The 27,239-nt window shown below is 49.2% G+C and overlaps 1 protein-coding gene across 1 annotated transcript; it reads right to left on the reverse strand.

The window, feature by feature from the left end:
* On the reverse strand, positions 1-27,066 carry LOC118097218 (sperm-associated antigen 5). The gene is made up of 23 exons (XM_060268386.1): positions 26,959-27,066; positions 23,505-23,992; positions 21,692-21,884; positions 18,069-18,188; positions 17,459-17,551; positions 17,254-17,346; positions 16,140-16,259; positions 14,165-14,257; positions 13,950-14,051; positions 13,206-13,299; positions 12,143-12,278; positions 9,803-9,884; positions 8,751-8,884; positions 8,427-8,592; positions 8,089-8,197; positions 7,798-7,875; positions 7,470-7,593; positions 5,563-5,674; positions 4,320-4,400; positions 3,740-3,880; positions 1,518-1,592; positions 1,296-1,376; positions 1-301 (listed from the first exon to the last, which is right to left on the reverse strand). Exons 1-23 carry the CDS (start codon positions 26,965-26,967, stop codon positions 230-232), a joined length of 2,796 nt encoding a protein of 931 aa, XP_060124369.1. The 5' UTR covers positions 26,968-27,066; the 3' UTR covers positions 1-229.
* Positions 27,067-27,239: the final 173 nt, after the last annotated feature.

Below are 27,239 nucleotides of genomic sequence, written 5' to 3' on the forward strand. Positions count from 1 at the left end.
CAGCTTGTGGCATTTTGGGTGTGTGTGTGTGTGTGCAAAAGTTGCCCAGATTTAAGGACGCTCCCGTCCGCCCAAATGACCTTCACACTTGGAGACAGACCGATCCTTGCAAAACACACACAACATTTACTTAAATACACAGACGCGGCCGGATCAGGCCAACAAACAGCCCTTCCTTTCTCTTGTCCCATTCTCCCCCCCCCCCAGTCCAACACGCCCTCGGCCGGCTTCATCCGAGGAGGTCGAGAATTAAGCGCACTTCCGAGATGTGGGAAGCTTCAGCGGGAAACGAAGACGCCACCTGGAAGAGGAAAAAGAGGCATTGGGGACGGAGGGGGCTGGCAGCGGCTTCCTCGCCTTTTGAGATGGGGAGGGGGGTCTTTCTCAGCCCAAGCCGCGGATCAAGAGGACTAGCCCCTTAGGTCTAAGAAAGGACGCTGCTTGTGGAAACCATTCTGTCTCCCACAGGGGTGGACCAGCCGCATGCTACAAACTACCCTAGCAGAGCCCTTTTTAACCTCAAAGCCTCAATTCCCGTCCGCCTTTTTATTTAATTTCTGCTGTGGTGGCAGAACATCTGCGGTGCAGGCTAAATATTGCAAAGGCCAGTTGAGCAGCGGAATGGTTCCCGCCCCCCCCCGCGCTGGAGGAGGACCAGGAAGTTACGACTTTTATGGAAAGAAAATCTTAAAGAGCTACTTTTGGGGGGGAAGGAAGGGCCAGAGACAGATAAAATCTCCCATCTGCACCCTCTAATACATGGGTAGGCAAACCAAGGCCTGGGGGTCCGGATCCGGCCCAATCGCCTTCTCAATCCGGCCCACAGATGGCCCGGGAATCGGGGTGTTTTTACATGAGTAGAATGTGCCCTTTTATTTAAAATGCACCTCTGGGTTATTTGTGGGGCATAGGAATTCGTTCATTTACTTTTTCAAAATATAGTTCGGCCCTCCACAAGGTGTGGGGGACGGTGGACCGGCCCCCTGCTGAAAGTTTACTGACCCCTGCTCTAATGCAACCAAGTTGGGTGGGGGGGAGAGATATCTGTGGCCGTCCAGATTTTGCTGGACTACAAGTTCCATCATCCTTCTTGGCCAAGATGGAGGACGGAGTCTTTGGCTTTTTTAAAAAAAGGGGGGGGGGAATCCCAAGGGCGGTGGGCAAAGGAAATTGAAGGTGCCCAAGACCCCTGGGGGTTCAGGTCTCGCTTCCCAAGACCCCCGAGATCCGATCTAGCCTTCCAAGCTTCCCAGATACGGTCTAACATCCCAAGACCCCCATTAATTGGCTCTCACCTCCCTTATCCTTGCCTCCGTCCTCTTGAGTGCCTTCGTCTCCTGTTGAGCGCGAAGAAGATGCTCCTCTAGATGCCTCACCTGGAAGCCAGAAGCAAAAAGAACGAGTTAGGGGGCTAAAAGAACGAGAAGTTAGGGGGCTAAAAGGTCCATGCAAGGGCGACCATTTCCCTGCCCTCCCCGGAAGGCTCCTTTCCCGCAACCCCCACCCCAGGTCCTCACCCGACTTTGGTATCTCATCACGAGGCCCATGTTCTCTCTGTCCTTGTCAACCAGAAGCTCCCTCAGTTTGGAAACCTAAGGAGACAAGAAGGCTCCGTCTTGAACCACAGGGTAGTGGTTTGGGGTCACCGTGGGGTTGGGGGAAGAGTTGAAGACCCTTTACTATCTCTGCAGGATCTGTTCCAAGAGACCCCACAAAAGTATTGGAATATAATATATACATAATAAGAATAATATTGGAGAAAACTGGGTATTGAAACTTGCTTAATCTAAATCATATATCCCAGTTTACAGCGGCCCTTTAAAGTACGCTTCACGCAGAGTATACGCAGTCAGAAGTCGACCTGGCTAAGAAAACACCACCAAGAGCGTAGGGAATTATCTCCCTTATATGAAACCCCTTACTAGCTGCACACTTGTAAAAGTATGCAGATGAAAATACAAACGGTTGGGTTTCTTTAACTGAAAAACAAACTGAATCTAAAGAAAAATAAAAAAATTCCTTCAGTAGCACCTTAAAGACCAACTAAGTTTATATTTTGGTATGAGCTTTCGTGTGCATGCACACTTCTTCAGATACACTAGAAACAGAAGTGTCAGACCCTATATATATATACAGAGGGTGGTGGGGGTGGGTGGGAATGGGTGATGGGCTGATGGGAGTGGTAAACCTGTAGATGGTTGTTAACGACTGCTGATGACTGCAATTGGTCCTGCGGGGGAAAAGCAAGGGCTGAGGCGCTAAAGAAAGCTTGATTATGCATAATGAGATAAGAATCCGATGTCTCTATTCATCCCAGGTGCTTCCATGGTTTTAAGCTTGGTAATGATTTCCAATTCAGCAACTTCTCTTTCCAGTCTGTTCCTGAAATTTCTCTGTAATAAAACAGCTGCTTTGAGATCTTGTCCTGGGAGATTAAAGTGTTCTCCTACTGGTTTTTCAGTCTTATGGTTCCTGATGTCAGATTTATGTCCATTTATCCTTTGGCGTAGGGTTTGGCCTGTTTGTCCAATATAGAGAGCTGAATCTAAAGAGACTTTGAACTAAAGATAAATGCTTTCTCTCTTAGCAACATTCCAACCTTCAACCCATTCCAAACCTCCCACAAACTCCCACATAACTCCCATTTAACTACCCAAGAATTAACAGTAAACTAGCTTTATAACTAAGCAACTCTCATACTAAGATTCAACTGGGAATCTCTTAAACTGAGTCTCTCTTACTAAGATTCAACTAGGAATCTCTTAAACTGAGAACAACTGAGAGTGTGATCTACTTAGAGATGAATCAAACTGAAAGATCTAACTAAGAGATACAGAAGGCTTTCTGGCAGAGCCTTATATACAAGGAGCAGAGCCCACGCCTGTGAGCAATTAACAGAAACACAGACACCTGTTTCTCTTAAACAGACAGTATTTACATTAGACCGGCTCTAAAGTAACTTGACTATTCAAAGCATCCAACAAAAAGACCCTAATGATTATTATTTTTCTCAGTGCAAATAAAACCTTCTGAAAATTCATTGAGTGCAAATAAATCTCTGGCCACACAGGGATGGCCTGACTGCGGCCGTCCAGGCCTGGATAACCTGGAGGATGGACTACTGCCATGTTCTCCTTGTGGGGCTGCCCTTGGGGTCTGGTTCATCTTTCTTTGAAAGGTTTTTATTAAAGCTTTATCACGATACAATAAGGAAAAAAGAAACTGATCGAAACAAAAACAGAAAGGAAGAGAGAAGGAAACGCAGAGTCCTCTCTCAAAGGTAGCTCTTCATCCTTGGACCCAGATAGGAGCCCAGAGCAGAGGACGCCAAGAGAGAAGAAAAAAGAGACAGAAAAAGGAAGGCAGGAATAAAAGTAACTCAAAAGGACCTCTGTCAGTTACATAAAAGAAATTATTCAAAACATTCTCTTTGTGATGATATCCAACTGTTCTACGTTCTGTTAAGCAGAAGTCCCCCAATCTTCAGACCCAAACGTCACCAATTTGTTTCCCCCCTTTCACACAAAAGGTGTTCTCCAATTATTGCTATTGATCAATGTCAACAATTATTCCCCCCCCCCAAATCCTACATATCAACTTGGCCTCTGATCATTTCCACAGCCATTCCCCCATCCTGAAGAATAACGCATTTGTGTATCTTTGTCGCCAGGTCAGCAGGCCCCACCCTTCCCCGCCGCTGCCTGGCTCCTGACCCCCGGGACGCCGCCCGGCCCCACACCTGCCGCTGCAGAGAGGTCTTCTCCTGGACCCAATTCGCGCTGGATGGATTCTGCTCCCTGAGCTCTTCCCACAGGGCTGACCTCTCCATCTCACAGCTGCGGAGGTCCGATTTCACCTGATCCAACTCCAGTTTGAGGATCTGGGGAAGGGAGAGAGAGATTGGGGGGGGCGGAGGTTTAGCAGCCACTTGGGGTTCAGCAACCCCCCCTTTGCGTGAATAAAAGGGACACCCAAAGGAGCAGGAGGCCGGACGGTGAAGGCAGCATGCCCATGTTCCCACTTAAACCAGCCCTTCATTTCAGGCAATGAGGACTAGAATCTTGATGTTTTAGAGAAGTGGCTGCAGCTAAGTGGCAGGGCACCTGCTTGGCATGCAGAAGGCACCAGGTTCAGTTCCCCAGTGGCCTGGGGGGGAGGCCCTCTTCCCGAAACCCCGCAGAGCAGTATTGTAGTACATGGACCACGCACATATTAAGGGAGCTTCCAGGAAGCTCCAGGACCTTCTCCTTCCCGAGGCACCCAGATCTCCGAGAATGCCAGGGGGTAGGGGGCCCCAGCCACCACCCCCTTGGACCTACCCGGATGTCCCCACTCTGGTCAGCCAGCTGTTGAAGCTCCCTGTCCTGCTGCCGGATAACTTCCTGAAGTTCCTTTTTGTTCTGTGTGTGACAAGAGAGCGCATAAGAGGGCAGGGAGGGAGAAAGGCTTCACAGTGGCTTCGCCAGAGCCTGGCCAAGTTTCTAGTCCCTTGGACCCCGGTGGTGGGAAAGAGGGCGGCAGAAGCTGCCCAAGGAAAGGAATGAGTTCAGACAACCGTCCTGCCTTCTGGGCTCCATGTGTTCCTTATCTCCTTTCTTTTCTTTGTCACATATTTTTATTGTGTTTTACATTGCAAATTTAAATTCACGCCTTGAACATCGACACCATCATTTAGGATTTCCCTGAATCCTTCGACTCCCTCCCGCCCTTCCATGGTTACCATGATCGTTCTTTTTTTTCAACTGCTTCCCTTAATTTTCTCTATTTTTTAAAAATAAAAAAAATTAATCCATTTTTACCCTAGTTTTTCGTACATTACAAGCATTACTAAAATCCTGCCAGAGTTTTAGTTGTTTACGGTGTTCTCTTAAGTGCATTGTAAATTTCCCCCATTCCTTCTTAAAGTTCTTCTCTTCTTGGTTTCTGATTAAAATAAGTGTTCCTTATTTTCAGACTACGTCCCTTATGCTGGAATCTATTTTGCAAAGGATTCAAACAAGAAGAAAGGAGATTCCTTTCTATAGATTTTTTAGATAGATTTTTATTTATACCCCGCCCTCCCCAGTCAAAACCGGGCTCAGGGCGGCTCACACCAATAAAATTACAATAAAACATAAAAAGCAATTGATTAAAATACAGTATTAAAATTTAAAATGCAGCCTTATTTAAGTAGTCCATCAATTTCTAAAGCTTAGGAAGGACTTTCTGACAGTAAGAGCTGTTTGACAGTCCCTGGGAAGGTGGTAGAATCTCCTGTCTGGTCAAGAGAGCTTGGGTGGCCATCTGCCAAGGATTCTGCAGCTCTGATTCCTGCGTTGCAGGGGGCTGGACTGGATGACCCTTGGGGGTCCCTTCCAACTGTACAATCCTCTCTTTTTTTTTATTCCACAGCAGCTTCAGAGACATGCAGGCTGCAACGGGGTCAGCAAGATCGAGATGGAGGCTGGCTCCCTGGTTGCTGCGCCGCCCTAGAAGCGGATCCCTGGCCGATCCGTGCCCCAGATCCTCCGAGCCCTGCGGCTCCATCCTGACCCAGATCCCCCCTCCTCCCAGCAACCTCACCTGCATCTCGTCGTGGAGAGCCTTGCTCAGCTTGGCCATGCTGGCGTCGCGGGAACTGACCTCGGCCTCCAGCTCCCTCTCCAGGCTCTCCACCTGGCCCTGGAGCCGCAAACTGCAGGGAGGGGAGAAGGGAGAGAGGTTCCAAATTCAACTCTGCGTTGCCCAGTCTTGGAGAATAATCTGGATTGCAGGGGGTTGGACTAGATGACCCCCGGGGGTGCCTTCCAACTCCACAGTTCAACGATTCTAGGATTGCCCTTCTTGAAAATGCATCTCTTCATCTAACAGCATCTAAATGGAAGAGCTAAAAGGACCTTTTATTAATCTATATCAGGGGTCAGCAAACTTTTTCAGCAGGGGGCCGGTCCTCTGTCCCTCAGACCTTGTGGGGGGCCGGACTATATTTTGGGGAAAAAAATAATGAACGAATTCCTATGCCCCACAAATAACCCAGAGATGCATTTTAAATAAAAGGACACATTCTACTCATGTAAAAACACCAGGCAGGCCCCACAAATAACCCAGAGGGCCTTCTCGGTGGTGGCGCCTGCCCTGTGGAACGCCCTCCCACCAGAGGTCAAAGAGAAAAACAACTACCAGACCTTTAGAAGGCATCTCAAGGCAGCCCTGTTTAGGGACGCTTTTAATGTTTGATGGATTTCTGTATTTTAATATTTTGTTGGAAGCCGACCAGAGTGGCTGGGGGAACCCGGCCAGGTGGGCGGGGTATAAATAATAAATTATTATTATTATTATTATTATTATTATTAGGACACATTCTACTCATGTAAAAACATGCTGATTCCTGGACTGTCCGCGGGCCGGATTTAGAAGGTGATTGGGCCGCATCCGGCCCCTGGGCCTTAGTTTGGAGACCCCTGATCTATACAATGCATGGTTTTATTTCTTGTACAAATATTGCGGCACAAGGCCACCCAGCACTGCCAATATATGCAAAAGCCTGGCCCATTTAAGACTATGCAAAATGTTTCTTCTCAAGAGTGATGGAACGCACAGGTGGGGAGCGCTTATTTTTCGCGAGTCTTATATTACCTGTAAAGGGAATCTTTACATGGATTAATATGCCTCTGCTTAAAGACCTCCAAAGGAGGAGACTCCGCCACACTCCTTGGTAGCAAATTCCACTGCCAAACAGCTCTTACTGTCAGCAGTGGAATTTGCTACCAAGGAGTGTGGTGGAGTCTCCTTCTTTGGAGGTCTTTAAGCAGAGGCTTGACAGGCATATGCCAAGAATGCTTTGATGGTGTTTCCTGCTTGGCAGGGGGTTGGACTGGATGGCCCTTGTGGTCTCTTCCAACTCTATGATTCTATGAATATATTATTATCCTGTTGAAGCTGCACTGTGTCTTTTCTCCTCCCAGGCTGTGATGCTTAATGGTCTGAACTTTTTTAAAATTTCTTTTACCTTTTTCATTAACAAATCAATTTATTTCAATTTATTCTTAAAAGAAACAGCACATCCAGTTTAAATAAATGGAACCGGGTACAGCTGAGGGGCAGGAACTTGTTTCCAGCTGCCTTCTCTCCCGGGGGCCACGATCCATGCAGGCCCCCCTCTCTTTCTCTCCTTCCTTCAGGCAAGGAAGCAGCTAAGGGCACATTTCAAAAGCACACAGAGAGAGGGCAAAGCAAGGGGCGTGGTCCGAGGAGAATCCCGGGGGCCAGGCGGAGAGGTCGGGGGGGGGGGCACATTCAGCCCACAGAGCCTGAGGTCTTCCCTCCCCAATGCTTCAAGCGGGAATCCTGATTGCAGCTTGAAAATATTCAAAGAATCGTTGAGTTGGAAGGGACCCCCAAGGGTCCTCTAGCCCAACCTCCTTCAATGCAGGAACCCCAGCTAAAGCATCTTCGCCTCTGGGTTTTGCCAGCCCCCCAGACCCACTTACATTTCCGCTTGCAGGGTTTCCCCCTCCTCTTGGGTGGCCCTCGTGTGCTGCGAAGTCAGGAGGCGGAGCTGTTCGGAAACCGCCAGCAAGTCTTGGACGCTGGTGGAGAGCTGGTCCTGGAGCTCTGCGGACGGGACAGACCCACCCGCTTCGTTTCATTCATTTCTTGCGTTCCTATCGCACCTTTCCCCTCCCAGGAGCTCAAGGGGGCGGACGTGGCTTTCTTCCCGCTCCTCGTCTAATCCCAAACAACAACCCTGCAAGGTAGGCGAGGCTGAGCGGGGGGATCTGAACCCCGGTCCCCTCCCAGGTCCTAAGTCCGAGTTACCTGCCGGCTTGGGCGGACCTTCGCGAACGGCTTTCGTGAAAGCGGTGCTCTCGCTCCAAATCCCGGGAGTTTCCACGTCTGAAAAAGGACAGGAGGCACAACATTTGGCGGGGGGTGAGTCAGAATTAAGAGGGAGGCTGCAATTGAGTGACCGGGGGGGGGGGGGGAGCTGCTGGACCGCTTTCCCCCATGAGGGCTGGCAACATGACAAGGGGGAAGGGGGGGGCTTTCCACTCCGGGTTTGTGTTCGGGGAAACCCCCCCCCCGAGATGGGTGAACGGAAACCCCCACCTCTCTCCGCCACTGCCTGCAAGATGCTGTCCACGAAGGAGGTCCCAAAGCGGTGGGGGGTGAGTCGCCTGGGGGTGCAGGGCCGCCGCCTGGGGGCCGTGTCGACCACCTGCAAAAGAGCAGAGCTTTGGGAGTGTTGCCAGGATGCGACTCCGAAGGCGTTCTTCAGCTGCATTGCAAGGGGTTGGGATGGATGACCCTTGGGGGCCCCTTGCCAACTCTACCATTCTGCGATTCCATGACCCTTTCCCAGCAGAGGAGAGAGAGAGAGAGAGAGAGAGAGAGAGAGAGAGAGAGAGAGAGAGAGAGAGAGAGAGAGAGAGAGAGAGTCGCCTCACCTCTCCCTGCAGCGCCCGTTCGAGGAAACTGACAATTTCCAGGAGCTGCGTCTGAGCGTCGCCCATCTCCTGCAAGGAGCAGGCGCAGGCCTCCATGCTGGATCGGGTCCTCTCCATTTCCGCCTTCACGCTCGCCAGCTCCTCACCCACAGCCTCTCGCTCCTGCCTTTTGGGGTGGGGGTGGGGGACAGGAGAGAGAGAGTCAGGACGATGTTGTTCCCTGCGCCACCAAAAGGAGGGAGACCCCCACCCCAACTCAGAGACTCTTTTTTGGGGGGGGGAGAGAGAAAGCTTCAGGGGTCTCAGAGAGGAACAGGCACTTACTGAAGGGCACTGTGGGCACCCTTGAGGTCCTCCAGCTGGGCGCTGCGCTCCAACAGAGTAACGAGGGTGGCCTTCAGTTCCTCCTCTGTCTCTGAGAGATGGCGGCGGGCAATTTGGTTTTCCAGATCTATAAACTTTCCACATTTAAGCAGTTTGGTTAGCTTGGCTTATTTGCATTTCAGACTGATTCGTATTATTGTACACCAACAATATGGTGTTATTTCTAATCGTTTCCAAGATAGAATAGTTGTACTGCTCTGAGCCACTTTATACTGCAAAAAACACCCCTGTTTAGACAAGTCTACCCAGGTACCTAGAAGGCGGAGCTATTTTCAATCCGTTTTAGCATTTTACCTCCTGTATGTTTTTAAAGTAGGGCTGTCAATCTCTCTCGATTTTGCTCAATTTTGTAAACTGCTTTGAGGGGTTTCTCCCCCCCCCCAAAAAAATCAAGAGGTGTATAGATTTCACAAAATAAATAAAATGTTCTGAAGAAAGATGCGATTTCAAGAGGAATACAGGAAACTGCATTTCCCACTTTGTGGATGCCCCACAATCGTATCACAAAGTAGTTGTGTTTGGGGTTATAACTCAAGCACAGCTAGCTGTTGTTTCTTTTTGATTTCCAACGTCAGAGTGGCTGGCGAAACCCAGCCAGATGGGTGGGGTATAAATAAAATACAGTGGTGCCTCGCTTAACGAATGCCCTGCTTAACGAAATTTCCGCTTAACGAAAGGATTTTTCGAGCGGAGCTTGCCTTGCTAGACGAATGCGTTTTACGAAAAAATCGTCTAGCGAATCGTGGTTTCCCATAGGAATGCATTGAAATTCAATTAATGCGTTCCTATGGGCAAAAGAAAATTAAAAAAAAAATTCAATGCATTCCTATGGGATTCGCTAGACGAATTTTTTCGCTATAAGAAAAGACCCGTGGAACGAATTAATTTCGTCTAGCGAGGCACCACTGTAATAATAATAAGATCTTGTCAATAAAAAAAATCAGTGTGGCAGTGTGCCCCAGACCCGGTCCAGGAGCCGCCCCTCTCCGTACCTCCCGGCACTCGGCCGTCTCGCGAGCTTCCCGCTGGGCTTCGTCGCGCTCCTGCTCCGCCCTGGCCTTCTCCGAGGACAGCCTGCGTCAGACGGAACGGGGTTAGGAGGAGCCTGGGAACTGTAGTTTGTTAAGGGTGCTGAGCGCCGTTAGGAGACCCCCCCACCCGCCCACCTCCTGGAGCTACAATTCCCAGAGAGGCTTAACAATTGGTCCCTCTCTGGAAACTGCAGCTCTGGAAGGGGGGACGCTCGGCGCCTTTAAACTACAGTTCCCATGAAATTAGTGAAAGTGAGGGAGATAAAATAGAGGTTGTAGATAAGACAATGGTGTAAAATAAATATCGTTAGAAATTGATGAGAAATTAATCAAGAAGAAAGATTTGGATAGAATATAAAAGGTTAAGATGTAAAAGATACAGAAATAACGTACTATTAAAGTAATAATTAGAAAGTATATAAGATTTAGAGTTTACTACAGAGGATATGTAAAGAATCGCAGAAGGAGGAGGAATGAGGAAGTCAATAGATTGGCAATAAGGGTTATAAGTTAGAATTTTTTGTTTTTCACATTTTTCTTTTTTGTAGTTTTTGTATTGTTGTATCTTATGTGTTTTGTATTTTCTTCTTCTGTTTTGTATTTTCTAAATGTCTTTAAAATCCTAATAAATATATTATAAAAAATAAATAAACTACAGTTCCCACAATTCGGGGATGACAACATGCCCCATAGTGCTTCAGGTGTCTGGTGTGAATGTGGCTCTGGGGGTTCAGGGTGTTGGACCAGCAGTGGGGAGACCCGGGTTCAAATCTGCACCCCTCTATAACATCCGCTGACATTTCAGCAGCTTCAAGCTTGATCTCGGCTAAAGCGAAGGCCCTGCCAGAACTACATACAGTGGGACACCTAAAACCTGGAAGTTCTGGTTTTCAAACATTTTTCGGAAGCCGAACATCCAATGTGGCTGTCGGCTATTGTTTTCGGGGCCCCTGCACCAATCAGGAAGCTGCGCCTTGGTTTTCAAACATTTCAGAAGTCAAACAGACTTCCGGAACGGATTAAGTTTTGCGCTTATGTTTCTGCTATTTATTTTGCTTTTTCGTTTTTGAGGCTTTTTCGGTTAATTTGTTTTTGTGACTGTGCCGAACCCAGTTCAGCTACTGATTGATTGATTGATTGATTGTGTGACTGCGGAAATGGATAAAAGCCCCCCCCCCATCCAAACTGACTATCATCAGTGCAGGGAAGGAAAAAAAGTAATTTAAATTTTTATCATCTACAACACTGTCTTATTTATTTTATCATACAGTACATTGATTATTGCTTTCATTTTACGGATCAATGGTCTTGTTAGATAGTAAAATTCATGTTAAATTGCTGTTTTGGGGGTTGTTTTTAAAAGTCTGGAACGGATTAATCTGTTTTGCATTACTTTCTATGGGAAAGCGTGCCTCGGTTTTGGAACGCTTTAGTTTTGGAATGGACTTCTGGAACGTATTAAGTTTGAGAACCAACTTACCACTGTGTTCGATATATCTTTTTATTTACTTCTATTCATTAAATTTACACACTGCCCTTAACCCAAAGTAAACAAGGCACTTTACAACATTAAATAATCCCTATATTATTGCTATTATTATATTTTTTCCTGCCCTTTTATCAAGGGCAGCTCACTGATGACAAACATTAGAAGCAGTATCATAACAGTTTAAGCAGTCCTGGCTCCCCCCCCCCAAAAAAAAAGAATTCTGGGAGCTGTAGGTTTGCTAAGGGTGGTGAGAGTTGTTCGGAGAACCTTTACCCCCCCCCCTCCCAGAACTACGATTCCCAGAGCAGCTTAACAATCAAACCTTCTTATTAAGATTTAGTTAAGTGTTATTATTGTATTTAAGATTTAACTAGAATAGAACTGTATTTTGGGATAAGTATAAGAGATTTATAGTATTGGTAAGTTATTAAGAGTATTAATAAGTTTAGATAATTGTTTAAAAGATTGGAATCAAGATTGGGAAAGGACTAAGGAAGTAATATAAAGAAACGTAGTTGGGAGGGAAAGGAGGAAGTCGATCAAGATTTGTGATATAAGATTGAATTGATATTCTTTTTTTATTGTAATGTTGGTATTATGTTGTGTTTATTGGGGGCAGGGCCCTTTCACACCATGCATTTCAAATACTGTAATACCACTTTAAGCAGTCATGGCTTCCCCCAAAGAATTCTGGGAAGTGTAGTCTGTTCCGGGCGCTGACAGTCACAGGGAGGTCTCCCTATTCCTCTCCCAGAACTACAATTCCCAGAGTTCCCTGGGAAGGAGCCTCCCTTCTGAGCATCAAGACTCACCGCGCTGCTTCCTCTTGCAGCTGCAGGATCACGTCCTGCTTCTCGGACAACTGACAGGAAAGGATCTCCTTCTCCTCTTGCAGCCGATCCCGCTGGCTCTCGGCTGCAGCCGCCTTCTCCCTCACAGCCTCCAGCTCTGCGGAAAGAGTGCAGGGTCAAGCCAGGCTCAGAAACTCCGTTCCAAAACCAAGGCACGCTTTCCCATCAAAAGTTATGCAAAACGGATTAATCTATTCCAGACTTTCAAAAACAACCCCTAAAACAGCCATTGAACATGAATTTTACTATCTAATGAGGCTATTGATCCACAAAATGAAAGCAATAATCAACGTACTGTACTATAAAAGAAATGAGACAGTATTGAAGATTATAAAAATGATCATCCACACAGTCACAAAAACAGTTTAACCAAAAAAAGTCTCAAAAACAAAAACGCAAAATAAATAGCAAAAGCATCAAACTTAATCCGTCCGTTTTGACTTCCAAAATGTTCGAAAATCAAGGCACAGCTCCTGATTGGTGCACACACCCCGGAAACAGTAGCCAACAGCCGCATCGGACATTCGGCTTCTGAAAAACGTCCAAAAACCAGAACACTTACTTCTGGGTTTTCAGCGTTTGGGAACCAGCGCGGCGTGGCTGTCCACTTCCGACCTGGAAAAGCAACAGAAATAGCTTGTGCGCACGCGTCATTTCCGGTGTACTTCCGGGTCAGAGGAAACTTCTGCGCATGTGCACAAGTTATTTCCGGTGCTTTCCAGGTTGGGAGTGTGCCAGAAATAGCGTTTGCGCATGGGCACGCATGGCTGCGTGCTCCCCCACCCCCTCCCTCCGGCCTGATGCCAGGTAAGTTTGGGGACCCCATAGCTGCCAAGTTCTCCCTTTTTTTAAGGGAAATTCCCTTATGCTGAATAGGCTTCCTCGCGAGAAAAGGGAAAACTTGGCAGCTATGGGACCCCTGTTTTAGGACAAAACCAAAGGAAGGTTAACGCGTCTCCAAAAGTCCTGGACTCAAAACACCATGCCTCCCATCCATGCCAGGCGAGAGATACAGTCGATTCACCTGTCTGCAGGCGAACCTTGGCTGCAGTCAGCTCATTGCCCCGTGCCAAGGCTTCGATCAGCTCCTGCGTTGAGTTCTCCAGCCTCCTGCACACCTGCAGGCAGCAAAGGGTTAAGGAGGGTTAAGCCATGGGTAGGCAATCTAAAGCCCAGAGGCCGGATCCGGCCCAATAGACTTCTAAATCTGGCCCACAGACAGTCCGGGAATCAGCGTGTTTTTACATGAGTAGAATGCATCCTTTTATTTAAAATGCATCTCTGGGTTATTTGTGGGGCACAGGAATTTGTTCATTTCCCCCCAAAAAATATAGTCCGGCCCCCCACAAGGTCTGAGGGACAGTGGACATGAAAAAGTTTGCTGACCCCTGCGAGGCAGAATACGTCCGTAAACACCAACATAGAGATATTGTCAGAAGGACTGGTCTCATCTCAAACAGTCGTTGCAATTGAGGGGAGGACAGCCCCAAAATCTCGCCCCGGGGGCTTGGCACCACTTGCCCCCAGAATGGAGCTATAGGGGGGGGGGAAACGGCACAATGTGGCATTATGGAGATATGGTGGAACCTCCAAGTTCAGAGGCAGTCTACCCCAGAACACCAGGAACCAGGGAAAGGGCAGGAGAGGGCAAAAAGCCAGTGGCGCAAAGGGAGAAACAGGACTGGATCTGGGGCTGGGGGCCTGATCCAGCCATTTTGGACACACACCATCCTCCCTGTTTCAGTTCCACCCCCAAGAGAAGACTTGCCTCTTCGTGCTGGGCGACCTCCTGCTGGGCTGCCCTCACCTTCTGGACCATCTGCCCCATTGTGACTCGGAATCGGCCCGCCAGGGTCCTCATGGCCTCATACTGGAGAGAGAGAGAGAGAGAAAGAGAGAGAGAGAGAGAGATTTAGCCCCCTCCCCCTGTTGGACAAGGCTGGCAAAGGGAGCCGGGGAGGCCAGGAGTGGAGCAGGACTCACGTCGTGCCGCATCTGCGCCCAGTTGCCCTGCAGGGCTGTCGCGAGGCAGGCCTCCTCCGCCAGGTGTTTGGCGTAGCCTCCGGAGAGATCAGACTGCAGAAACGAAAAATGGAAAAAAAGTGTGCAGGTGAAAGAGAGGAGCTTCCTTGTGGGGCTCACGGCAGAGCCGGAACGGGGTCTGGAAAGGGCAGCCGGAAGGAGCGTCACAGCAGCGCTAGGGGCTTTTGCGTCTTGAGGAGAGTAGAAGACAACACGACGGAAGTTTACTACAATTACATGGAGAGAGAGAGGATAAGGAAAAGTTTTCGCCCCTCTCTCGTAACCCTGGGAGATCCCGGACAGATGAAGAAGTAAAATCGGTAACGATTAAATAGGCAGAAGATATAGGTCGCAAGATACAATTTGAAGATTGGATAAAATGGTGGAAAGTCAATTTGAAATTTACGGATTGTATATTGCTGAGAGAAAATTCCATGAAGATGATGTATCGATGGTACACATCACCGGTCAAATTGGCAAAAGTGTATCAAAATGAAAAGAAAGAGTGTTGGAGGTGTAAGGCTGAAGAAGGTACTTTTCATCATATGTGGTGGGGTGTGTAAAAAAGGAAAACTGTTTTGGGAAATGATATACAATGAATTGAAGGAAATGTTGAAAATAACATTTGTCAAGCAACCAGAAGCCTTCCTGTTAGGCATTTTAGGTCAAGATCTGCCGAAAGAGAAGAGGACGCTATTTCTGTATGCTGCTACGGCGGCGAGAATTCTGATAGCACTAAAGTGGAAGACTGGAGAAATGCCAGCTAAAGAACAATGGCAAGAGAAATTGATGAACTGGCAAAACTGACGGACAGACTTTGAGAAAAAGACAACGGTGATTTTGAAAAAGGGTGGGAACCATTTATAATATACTTGCAGAAACAAAGGAAGACTGTTGACTTGATGGCAGGATTTAAATAAACACTCACATCTTTATTAACAAAGAGCATTGAAAACGATAAAGAAATAATATAGCGGACCTTTAGGAAACAGCAGAATGTACCGGTAACAAGGGGGAAGCAAACCAGAAGTGGAAGTTTGGGGAAGCCCAGGAGGGGAGGGGAGAGGGGAGGTAATATAAATGTTATTGATACGAGATGTATGTAATGATAAGAAAAAGAAAAGTGAATAAAAATTTAATAAAAATAAAAATAAAAAGACCATCACACAGCGCAGGGTTAAACTACGGAACTCCTTGCCACAGGAGGCGGGGATGGATGCTCTTTTTGAACTGTGTTCTCTACGTCCGTCCCTGTCAAAACCAGGGACTGTCAAAAGCAGGATTATTTTTTAAAAATAAAAGTCAGCTTGCAGGTGATTGCAATTCTGTACATTCTGTACATTGTACATTGTACAGATTGTACATTCTGTAGGGCACCACAGTTCAAGAAGGATACTGACTGGAACGTGTCCAGAGGAGGGCAACCAAAATGGTCAAAGGCCTGGAAACGATGCCTTATGAGGAACGGCTTAGGGAGCTGGGTATGTTTAGCCTGGAGAAGAGAAGGTTAAGGGGTGATATGATAGCCATGTTCAAATATATGAAAGGATGTCATATGGAGGAGGGAGAAAGATTGTTTCCTGCTGCTCCAGAGAAGCGGACACGGAGCAATGGATTCAAACTACAAGAAAGAAGATTCCACCTCAACATTGGGAAGAACTTCCTGACAGTAAGAGCTGTTCGGCAGTGGAATTTGCTGCCAAGGAGTGTGGTGGAGTCTCCTTCTTTGGAGGTCTTTAAGCAGAGGCTTGACAGCCATCTGTCAGGAATGCTTTGATGGTGTTTCCTGCTTGGCAGGGGGTTGGACTGGATGGCCCTTGTGGTCTCTTCCAACTCTAGGATTCTATGATTCTCTATGATTCTATGAATGGAAAGATCTGAGACCCTGGACGCCAGGCATTGGGGCCAGGCTGCCAGTGTCTCCTTCCCCGCTCACCTGGAGTGCGTTGGCCTCCGCCAGCAGGGTGCAGAGATGATGCCGGGACCCGCAGGCCTGCTCCAGCTGCCCGATGCGGTGGCTGGCGTGATTCCGGAACAACTCCAGAACGTGGTCTGCCTGCAAGGAGCGAGCGGAGGGGGAAGAGGAATCACACAGAGGATTTGCACACCCAAGACTTCCCCCTCTGCATGCAGAAAACCCCAGGATCAATCCTCAGCGGCGATTCCAGGTAGGGCTGGGAGAGACCCAGCCAGCCGGCGTGAGAGCCCAGAGAGCTGCTGCCTGCCAGTGCTGGCGATACTGAGCTCGATGGACTGATGGTCTGAACCATAATCGGGAAATTATGGTGCCCCCCATGTTTCCCCCACAAACAGAATGGAAAAGCTGGCAGGACCATCCGCCCACCTGCATCTTCCTCTGTGCTCAAGAGACCTGTGATATCGGAAAGCTTGCCTCTTTCTTTTCACCTACCCTGAGCTAAACTGGCTTTGTAGAAAAGAGTAACACCTCTTTTAAAAAAACGAGGTACTTTGCATCTATTTCAGGCATAGGCAAAGTCGGCCCTCCAGATGTTTTGGGACTACAACTCCCATCATCCCTAGGTAACAGGACCAGTGGTCAAGGATGATGGGAATTGTAGTCCCAAAACATTTGGAGGGCTGAGTTTGCCAATGCCTGGTCTATTACTCTGCAAGCCTATGTTCCTGTTTCAGTCCCTAAGAGATGTTTGACAGGGGAAGGGACTCTCCTTACCTGGGGGGCTTTTAAGCAGAGGTTGGAGGGCCACCTCTGTCATTCTAGGATCACCAGACCCACCCAAGTATTTCCGCCAAGAAAGAACCTGACATTGGGGTAACTTGGAGCAGTTTTTAACGGTTTGGATTTTCCCTTATACAAATATTGCTGTTATTCTTTTAACCTACAACTCTGTATTACTTTGCCCCCTGGTTTTTGGTGTCTACGGGTTCTTGTCCAATTGAATAAACAAACGGAGGTTGGACAGGCCCCCTGTCAGGGATCGCCCAGCTGAGACTCCTGGATTGTAGGGGGTCAGAATAGATGACCCCTGGGGGTCCCCCTTCCAACTCTACGGTTCTGCGATTCTACGCACCGCCTCCTTGGCTCTCAGGGCCTTCTTCCTTTCGCCCTCAATCCGGCTCCACCTCTCTCGGAGGCGAGAGATCAGGTCGGCCATCTGCTTTTGCTGAGAGAGAGAGAGAGAGAGAGAAAGTCAGGGACCCTCCTGCCAGGGGGTGGGAGGGAGAAACAGAATCTGTGCCCCCTCCTCCCTCCCCAGCCCATCGCTTGGGCCTCACCTGCTGGCTAAGGGAGCGACGGTCCTCCTGAAGGCGTTGGAAGGAGGCGTCCGCCGTCTCTCGGAGAAATGTGGAATCCCAAAGGCATCCTCTCTGCAGGCAGAAGGGGAGTCGGATCAACACACACATAAGCTATCTCGTCTTACGAGGAACAGTGTGGTGCAGTGGTTAGAGCACGGGACCGGAACCCGGGAGAGAGCAGGGTTCGAATCCCCCGCACTCGGCCAGGCAGCTCTCCCTGGGTGTCCTTGGGCCCGTCCTCCTTGCCTCCCCCCGTCCTCACCTACCTCTCTGGGTCGTTGTGGGGATTAAATGAGCAGGGCCAGGAGAACCTGCCCCCCCCCTTTGAGGAAAAGGTGGGATTTAAATGCAACAAACTGAATAAACCAGCAGTCAAACCCTTCGAGCGGAAGAGACGCACGACAGGTTTGGACTGCGAGGAAGAAGACTTCGTTGCCATCGGCATCACCGCTCAAAAATTAATTCCCAGCAGTTCAGGGTGGGAAACCAGCATCGAAGCTGGGGCCAGGGGCACCTGTAACCCTTCAGACCCCACCGCTCTCTGTCTCCCCTCACCCCTATTTGCATGCCCAGCAACCAACCAACCCACCATCTCGTCTGTGGCTGTGGCCAGCGTCTCAACCAGGGCACGCTGGTTCTTCAGAGTCTTTTGAAGGGGGTCGTGTCGCTTCCAGAGGGCCCCGTACATCTCGCGGTACAGCTGCACCTCCTGGGAAATGCAACAGTTATTACTAATAGAAGCAGGAGCAGCCGCACCACACAAACTGCTTCCAAGAGACATAGAATCATACAGCTGGAAGGGAGCCCCCAAAGGTCATCCAGTCCAACCCCCTGCTGCCACGCAGGAATCTCAGCTAAAGCATTCATGACAGATGGCCACCCAACCTCTTCTTATAAACCTCCAAGGAAGGAGAGTCCACCACCTATCGAGGGAGACCATTCCACTGTTGAACAGCTCTTACTGGGAGAAAGTTCTTCCCGATGTTTAGTTTTTTAAGCAAGGGAGTAGATGGCCAATTGTCAGAGATTCTTCGGCTGCAATTCCTGCACTGCAGGGGCTCAGAATAGATGTCTCTGGGTGTCCCTTCCAACCCTACTATTCTACCGTGTTTCTCATAAAATAAGACACCGTCTTATATTTATTTTTCCCCAAAAAACCCAACGGTGGCTTATTTTGGGGGGGGGATGTCTTATTTTTTTGAGCGGGAGCCGGCAACAGCGCACTGCGCCGAGCCCCGACGCAGTGGGACCCGGGGAGCAGAAAATAGTTTTTAGGCTGCCCTCCCATTTGCGTGCTGCTGGGGAGCAGAAGAAACGCTATGATCCAAGGAGCACGGCCACGTTGGCGGAGCAGGAAGCAGCCGCGGAGGGCCCGGCAAGAGGCGGCTGCACGGGAGCCGCTTCGGGGAGCGCAGCGCAGCGCAAAGAGCCTGGTGAGAGGCAGCTGCGGCTGCAGGTGAAGCCCATGATCTTTGTGGGCGCCTGGGGGCGAGCGCTCTGAGCGCTGTGGCGGCGGCGAAGAGGCACCCGATCAGCCCGCCTCTCAGCTGATCGTCGGGAAGCCCCCGTCTCCGCAAAACACAGTGAGGCGGCCGCAGGGAAAGCGCTGAGAGCGCCCAGGAGCACGGCTGTAGCGACAGTGATCCCAGCGGCTGCGGAGGTGGCTGTGGGCACGCGCCCAGCGCCAAAGCGCAGCGGAGACGGCCACTGCGAGTGGCATGAAAAGAAGGTTGCCAGCAAGCGCGCTGTTGCCTCTTGCCGGCTCTTCCGAAGGCGCTTTAACACCTTCCTTTCCTTGCCAGACCTGCCCCCCCCCACTACGTCTTATTTTTGGGGTATGTCTTTTATTTAATCAACTCGTGAAAAGCCTGCCATGTCTTATTTTGTAGGTGCTTCTTATTTTATGAGAAACACGGTATGTACAGTGGAACCTCGGTAGTCGAACACAGACTTCCGAAACCTTCGACAACCGAGGCTCAATGGACAGTCTGCAAAACCCACAGAGAAAATGGAGAAGCTGTTCGACTTCCGAGGCGCGTTCGAAAACGGAACCATTTACTTCCGGGCTTTTGGCATTCAAAAACCGAAATGTTCGGCTCCCGAGACACTCGAAAACCAAGGTTCCACTGTACTTATTTTAGGACAGAGGAGTTTTATAGGAGAGCGCAGCTCTTCGGACCTCAAAGACCACTCTCCCGACATAGAGGTCCCTTTCACTCGCTCGCCAGATCCCCCAAACACAGGCACTACACACAAAACACACACACACACACATTCCCGGCAAAGAGACAAAGCCGGGGTCAGCGCCTGCTCTCCATGTGCAGCCAGGCAAGGCTTAATGCCCGCTGGCACGCTGCAGGATTCCGCTGCAGAGAGAGGGGGGGAACATGGGTTTGGCCACGTGAGCAACCCAGTGTGGCGAGGGTGACCAGGCCGGCCAGCTGGCTCCAGCCCTCCCTCAGGAACGACCGGAGGACCATCTTTGTGTGACGCTTGAAGCAGCATAAAAGGCAGCGTGGTGCAGTGGTTAGAGTGCCGGACTAGGAGCTGGGAGAGACCAGGATTCAAATCCTCCCACTCGGCCACGAAGCTATATTAATAAGAATAGTTTACTATCAATATCCCGCCCATCTGGCTGGGTTTCCCCAGCATAGCTGCCAAGTTATCCCTTTTTTAAAGGGAAATTCCATTATGCTGAATAGGCTTCCTCGCGAGAAAAGGGAAAACTTGGCAGCTATGTTCCCCAGCCACTCTGGGCGACTCACAGCATATATAAAAACATTATAAAACATTAAAAAACAGTATCTTATACAGACTACAGTGGTACCTCGACTTACAAACGACTCGACAACCAAATTTTTCGACTTACGAATGGGGGTAATGGCCGCGCGCTTACGAATGTCTCGACAGCCGGAAAAAAAACGCGGCGGTTTTAGACAGGGATTTTTCAACTTATTAATTTTTTCGTTTCCAATGCATTCCTATGGGAAATCGCGTTTCCAATGGCGCTTTTCGACTTACGAATTTTTCGACTTACGAGGGTGCCTTCGGAACGGATTAAATTCGTAAGTCGAGGGACCACTGTATAGATGAGCCAATAAATTAAGGTTACCAGACGTCCCCATTTCCCGGGGGCAGTCCCTGGATTTACAAATCGGTCCCCTGACAAAATCCATTGAAGTTGAAAAGTGTCCCCAGATTCATTGGAAAAAATATCTGGTAACCTTACAATAAATCATCAGATAATAATAATAATAATAATAATAATAATAATAATAATAATAATACTCAAACTAGTCGTTGCCTCTCAACCTAACCTACCTTGCAGGGTTGTTGTGGTGATTACATGGGGGGTGGGCAGCCACGTACCTCCCCCTTGCGCTCCTAAAAGGTGGGCTATAAATGCCGCCCTGCACTGACCAAGCAGAAGCCGCTCTGACTTCAGTTGCGTGGCCTCCCTTGCCGGGTGCCGGCGAGATCTCGCAAAGCTTGTGCGGAGATCCGTGGCTGGGTGAGGCCTCCTCCTTCCCTGCCAGTGTTAGAAACTGGGACAGAAAAGCTAGGGGGGAAATGGCTTCTGGAAGCTGGGTTGTGGGAGCCGAAACAGAATGTCTAGTCGCCGTTATTTTTTGGGGGGGGGGGGAATTGGCAACACTTTTTAATTGATCATTTTGATAAGCACGAATGAATATGCAATTCACGTAAGTGACACATTGTTAATATCACATTTCTAGCAAAACTTGTTAATACATGTTTAATTTGGTGTTGGCAATAAAAATATTGGTACCATACTTTACTCTTTCTTGATTCAGGTAGGGAGCCCTGTTGGTCTGACGCAGTCAAAATGTATTAAAAAATTAAAAAAATGTCCAGTAGCACCTTAGAGACCAACTAAGTTTGTTCTTGGTATAAGCTTTCGTGTGCATGCACGAAAAAAAATTGTGCATGCACACGAAAGCTTATACCAAGGGCAAACTTAGTTGGTCTCTAAGGTGCTGCTGGACAATTATTTAATTTTTTATCTACTCTTTCATGTTAAATTCCTTAACTTCGAGGTTTCAAAGCACCTACATTTCAGGAATCCTGGAGTGTCAGCCAGGCGCAAAAAAAATGGCCCCCAGACTTTTTGAGGCGCTCGCAAATGGAGAATCTATCTTTTGGCCCCAAATGCGCCTGGCGCCCTGCTAATTTTGGACCCTGTTCCCCGATTACCTCACTGGGCTCAGAGATGGGGGTCTGGGTGACTGCGTCCCTCTGATCCGCCGGTCCCACGCAGGCGGGCCACCTCTGGGAATCCAGGGCGTCCCGGATCTTCTGGGAAAGGGCTTCCACGATGATCTGGGTGCTGGCCAGGTGTTCCTCTAGCTCTGCCCGAGACAGGCTGCTCAGCTGGTCCCGAGAGCAGCTAGGAGGAAATAGCAAAGAGGCCCCCTGTGGTTTGCTGCATTGCAGGGGGCCGGACTAGAGGACCCTCAAGGGCCCTTCCAACTCTAGGATTTGGAGCCCCTGCTTTGCACGCAGAAGGTCCTGGGTTCAAATCCCGACAGTGCCAGGGCTAGCAGGGTGAACAGTCCAAGTCGGGGGGGGGAGAATAAAAACCACCGCAGCAGCCTCATGTGTGCTGCTGGGGAAGAGGTGCAGCCAGGTGGCTGAACACCTGCTTGGCATGCAGAAGGGCCCCGGGTTTGCTCCTTCCGCTTAGAGATCCTGGAGAGCTGCTGCCAGTCAGAGGAGGCCATGCTGAGCTCGGCGGATTAACGCAGCCTGGCACTGAAGGTAGTTTCCAAGATATGCCACACAATCCCCGTCCCGCATTCGTACGGACCTGATCCTTTAGTGCAGCAAAACCCCTTTGCTGACTGCTGTTAAGCAGGCGACTTCACCATACTGTTCAATGCCTGCTAAAGCATTTGTGTTCAGACAAGCCTGGCCGAACGCTGAGAAATGTCAAGGTGAGCTTTAACCTGTTTTCGGATTTTTTAGTTTTGCTCATTTCCCCCAATCATTTTATTGTTTCATCTTTTCGTAAACTGCTTTGAAGGTCGTTGTTGTTTATATTCAAGCAGTGAAATAAAGAAAAAATAAATAATTTACATACATTTTTATGTAAAATGTACGTTTCCGAGCACAATTCAAAGTGTTGGTGCTGACCTTTAAACCACTGTCCTCTCAGTGGCAGGGGGGGGAAGAGGGGGGAGGCCAAACCCAACTTACAATGGACCCCTTTGATTCTCAAAGCACACGGGTTTCACTGGTGGCAGAGGTGAACCAGTGGGTGGAGGGAAGACGAAGGGACTGTGTTATATTGTATGTTATATTGTATGTTTGTGTAGTTTGTTTAGTTTTGTGTGTAAAATTAATAAAAATTATTTAAAAAAAAAACCCCTAAATGGCCTCGGTCCAGTATACCTGAAGGAGCGTCTCCACCTCCATCATTCTGCCCGGACACTGAGGTCCAGCACCGAGGGCCTTCTGGCGGTTCCCTTGTTGCGAGAAGCCAAGTTGCAGGGAACTAGGCACAGGGCCTTCTCGGTGGTGGCGCCTGCCTTGTAGAATGCCCTCCCAACAGATGTCAAAGAGGAAAACAACTACCAGACTTTTAGAAGACATCTGAAGGCAGCCCTGTTCAGGGAGGCTTTTAATGTTTAATAGATTATTGTGTTTTATTTTTCTGTTGGAAGCCGCCCAGAGTGGCTGGGGAGACCCGGCCAGATGGGCGGGGTATAAATAATAAATTATTATTATTATTATTATTATTATTTTTAAAAGCCTTCTGTCTTTACCCTGTCCTGCATTTCAGGAAAAAATAGGTGTGTCCCTATCACTGCCCCCAGAGGCAGAACTGACGGCTGTGGACCTCTTCCATCCCCTCCAAGGGTGCTAAGCCTCTCTCTTTGCAAAGTGGAGGCGCAGAGGGGTCCTCTTTCTGCCCCCCCCCCAAGCCAGACCTTCGAGACCCGGACGCAGCGGCTGGATGGGGCAATCCCCAGAGAAGACCTGGGGGGGTCTTAGGAGCTCTACTTACCGCCACAGCAGAGAGTCTGTTTCTGCTGTGTTGTCCTGCGTCAAAGTCCTCTCCTCCAGGGAGGTGTTCACGCCCGTCTCCAGGAGGCTCAGAGGCGACATTCCTGTTGCTGCCGAGACCAGAGAGACGGCCGCCTTCTTCCGCTGCCAGAGGACGGAGGCCACATTCACCGGGGATGAGTTGAGTCCCGTCTCCGGGAGGTTCAGAGGGAAGATCTGGGAAGCAGCAGGCGACACAAAGTCTGAAACGATGCCATTATCCTTCTCCTGTCCCGGGTCGGAAGCCTCGTCCTCCGAGGATGCATTTGGGCTCGGAGGGAAGCTCCCGGCCGCTGCAGAGCCTGGGGGGACGCCGGTGCTCTTCCCATCTTGCAAGGCAGGGGAGGGGAGACTTTCTCTGTCGGGGGCTTCCAAAGTCAGGTTTGGCTCGGCCATCTCCTGTGGGTGGCTGTCTCGGAGCGAGTCGCCAGCCAGCCGTTCCTGGCTGGGCTGCAGAAGCAAAACAACAACAACACAGGCTTCATAGGATGTTGCAGAAAAGTGAGAGCTGGGTTCAAATCCTGACTCAGCCAGGATGTTCACAGCAGAGGGTTGCCTACCGCACAGGGTTGGGTGAAGCTGAAATAGTTTGGGGTGGGGGGGTGGAAATGCAATAAAAATAAATAAAACAGGTCCTTTTCGGTTGTGGCACCACCACAATGGCATTCCAGAAGGAGGTGATGAAATGCTAAACTTCCTGGACTGATTTTTATGATCCTGTGCTTCACTACTGAGAAAACAGTGCTCAGAGAGCAGCCTTGTTTTCACTTGTTTTCAATACGAACGAGAGTTTGACCAAACTGCGGGAGGCAGTGGAAGACAGGAGTGCCTGGCGTGCTCTGGTCCATGGAGTCACGAAGAGTCGGACACGACTAAACGACTCAACAACAAAACAACAACATTTCTTTAAGGCTGCCATTTTCCCGGACACTACTGGGATTTCAAAGGTGGAATTGACACCTGGGGGGGTGTTCCTTTAAAAAAGCTCAAGAATGTTGGGGTCTTCCTTAAAAAAGCTCAGCAACTTTTGCGGTATCCTGGTTTTTACTTTTTGAAACATGGCAAGCCTAATTCCGTTTATTCATTACATTTGCATTCCGCCTTTTCCTCCAAGGAGCTCAAGGTGGCGTCCCTAGCTCTCTCCCCCCCCCCCATGTAATCCCCACAACAACCCTGTGAGGTAGGTTAGGCTGAGAGGCAGCAACTGGCCCAAGGCCACGCCCCAATGCTCCAGCCCCTACCCCACACTGGCCCTCTTGCTTAGCTGCCTCGGCAGAGGGGGCTTGTAAAAGACAGAAAGGCAGGACAGACCATTTGTTACAACTTATTATTATGGCTGTGCTGTGAGGGAGCTTCTGGGAAGGCTGATTGAGAGGAAGCCAAGAGTAAGGTCTACATGCCTATGACGTGCCCCTACACTTTCCTGCACTGCAGAGGGTTGGACTGGATGACCTTTGGGAGCCCTTTCCAACTCTACCACTTCTTCCGAGGTGCCCTCCATCCATTCTACCGTAGCTTTGTGGGCATTGCATCATGTTATTACTACTACTAATAATAATTATACTCCGCCCATCTGGCTGGGTTTCCCCAACAGAAATATTAAAATATTGTTGTTGTTTAGTCGTTTAATCGTGTCCGACTCTTCGTGACCCCATGGACCATAGCACGCCAGGCACTCCTGTCATGCACTGCCTCCCGCAGTTTGGTCAAACTCATGTTTAAAATATAATAGTCTGTTAAACATTAAAAGCCTCCCTGAACAGGGCTGCCTTCAGATGTCCTCTAAAAGTCTGGTAGTTATTTTTCTCTTTTGACATCTGATGGGAGGGCGTTCCACAGGGCGGGTGCCACTACCGAGAAGGCCCTCTGCCTGGTTCCCTGTAACTTGGCTTCTCGCAGCGAGGGAACCGCCAGAAGGCCCTCGGTACTGGACCTCAGTGTCCGGGCAGAGCGATGGAGGTGTTTAATAATAATAATAATAATATATTATTTATACCCCACCCATCTGGCTAGCTTTCCCCAGCCTCTCTTGGCGGCTTCCAACAAAATATTAAAATACAATAGTCTGTTAAACATTAGAAGCCTCCCTTCAGATGTCTTCTAAAAGTTTGGTCTACTAGCCACTTTGCTGCTTGATAATTCTCTGCTTGGCCTCTGTTATTTTCTCCTACCGACAGAAAACCTACATAAGGACTCTCTCTATACAGGCTCTTGGATAGCTATAAGGGATAAAGGAGCAGTTTTTTCTTAGAACACCAGGAACACAACTTGTAAACAAGGGAGGTTTCCGCCCAGAAACCCCCTCCCTGTTTGTGACACGTGTCTGATGTGCGTGTGATGGGTGCAGGATGGGGAAAAGGGGAAACCTCTAAGTCAGAGAATCCTTTTGTTTGGGGCTTCTTCCTGCTTCTTCTAGGCCGGGGGGGGGGGGGCAACTCCCTAGAGCAGTGGTTCCCAACAGGTGGTCCGGGGACCCCCAGGGGTCCGCGAGCTATGCCAGAGGGGTCCTCAAGATCCTATTAGAATAAAAAATATATTAAATATATTTCGTATGATAACAGATTTTTTTGTTTTGGCCGCTTCCTGCATGAGCAGAGTCTAGCGCAAAACTAGAATTAGATAGAGGCAGTAGTTCTGCTGTATGCCGCAAGGACTACAAGAAACTTGGAGATAAGGCAATGAAAAAGATCCTTCCATTTGCAACCACATATCGGTGTGAGCAAGCATTTTCTTCCATGTGTTTCATGAAAAACAAATACAGTATAGGAATAGGCTCGACATGCGGTCGGATTTCAGAGTGAAAGTTTCAAGTTTGGAACCTAATATTTCAGAAATAATGGACTCAAAGGACAGATTTAACTCATCTCATTAAGAACTGAAAATTAAAACTAACTGTATACTGGATGGAGTACTCTGTTGTAACTGTAAAAAACGTATAAATATAAAATATAAAAAGCCTCTTAATTTGGCTCTCACTTTTTAATTTTAGAATTAGGAATTAATGGGGGTCCTTGTCACAATAGCGGCTTGATGAGGGGTCCTCGAGAAAATTTTGTTGGGAGCCCCTGCCCTAGAGACACAGAGCTAAAAACTGGCAGGGATAATCTACCCCCTTTTTAGGGGGAACAGGTCAAAATCGTTGCGCTTTTTTGAGGGAGGAGGGTGCATGGCAATAAGGTGGAGCTTTCTGGGGAGGGTGGAAGTCCTGTTGCAAGAGTCATGGAAGTGCTTCTTGGAGGCGGGGGAGGGACCAGGGGAGAAGAGTGCGGCCTAGTGGTTAGAGTCCTGGACGAGACCTGGGTTCAAATCCCCACTCGCCCCCCCCCCCCACGAAGCTCCTCTCCTCCCCGCCCAAGGAAGTTGGGGGTCTGGAGGGCGGGGGGGGGCGCAACCCCCCAAGAAAATCCGGGACTCACCGGCTCCATCCCGGGCGAAGGGCGCAGCAGGCACCGCGGCGGTGGAAACCGAGCGCCCTCGCTTTTTTTGAATGAAACCGCCGAGCGACGTCACCGGAGGAGGAGGGGCCAATGGGCGAAGGGTGCGTGGGAGGGGTCCGAGCTTGGCCCCGCCCCCTCGCTTCCCCCGCCCTCGCCTTTCTTTCTGCAAACGGTTTCAAGCGGAAGAAGATTTCGTGCCTCTATATATATATATTGTGCTGGGCGCAATATATTTCCCAGCCAAGCTGATTCGGCTCTTG

Source organism: Zootoca vivipara, chromosome 15, assembly GCF_963506605.1.
Source record: "Zootoca vivipara chromosome 15, rZooViv1.1, whole genome shotgun sequence".
In the NCBI taxonomy this organism is placed as follows: domain Eukaryota; kingdom Metazoa; phylum Chordata; class Lepidosauria; order Squamata; family Lacertidae; genus Zootoca; species Zootoca vivipara.